At 73.1% G+C, this 364-nt stretch overlaps 1 protein-coding gene across 1 annotated transcript in view; it reads left to right on the forward strand.

Annotated features, from left to right (window-relative positions):
• The window catches only part of RAI1 (retinoic acid induced 1), a 6,598-nt gene extending 6,445 nt beyond the window's left edge, over positions 1-153 (forward strand). Inside the window, exon 4 of the mRNA XM_035890851.1 lies at positions 80-153. Within this exon, the coding sequence (XP_035746744.1) occupies positions 80-153 (74 nt within the window). The remainder of the gene's footprint in view (positions 1-79) is intronic.
• Positions 154-364: the final 211 nt, after the last annotated feature.

The raw sequence follows: 364 nt of genomic DNA on the forward strand, positions 1-364 counted from the left end.
CCGCGGCGCCCCCCCCCGTGCCCCGGCACGGGGAGGAAAGGTGCTGCCCCCGGGGGGGGGAGGCAGCGCGGGGCTGCAGAGGCACGGGAACGCCGGCGCGTTCCCTTTGCGGCCGGGGCCGTCGGGGTGCTTCGCTCCTGCGCTGGGCTCTGACGGGGTCTCTCTGTCTTCTCCTTCCCTGCTCCGAATTCCCGGGTGCGTTTAAAGAAGTGCTCGAGCTGCCAGCAAGCGGGAGCCACCGTGGGCTGCTGCCAGAAGGGGTGTCCCCACACCTACCACTACGCGTGTGCCGTCGACACAGGTGAGCCTGCCCCGCGGGGACAGGGGCGCGGGGTCCCCTGGCACCCCCCAACCCGGCTGGCTG

Source organism: Egretta garzetta, unplaced genomic scaffold (genome assembly GCF_000687185.1).
Source record: "Egretta garzetta isolate BGI_Z169 unplaced genomic scaffold, ASM68718v1 scaffold83, whole genome shotgun sequence".
In the NCBI taxonomy this organism is placed as follows: domain Eukaryota; kingdom Metazoa; phylum Chordata; class Aves; order Pelecaniformes; family Ardeidae; genus Egretta; species Egretta garzetta.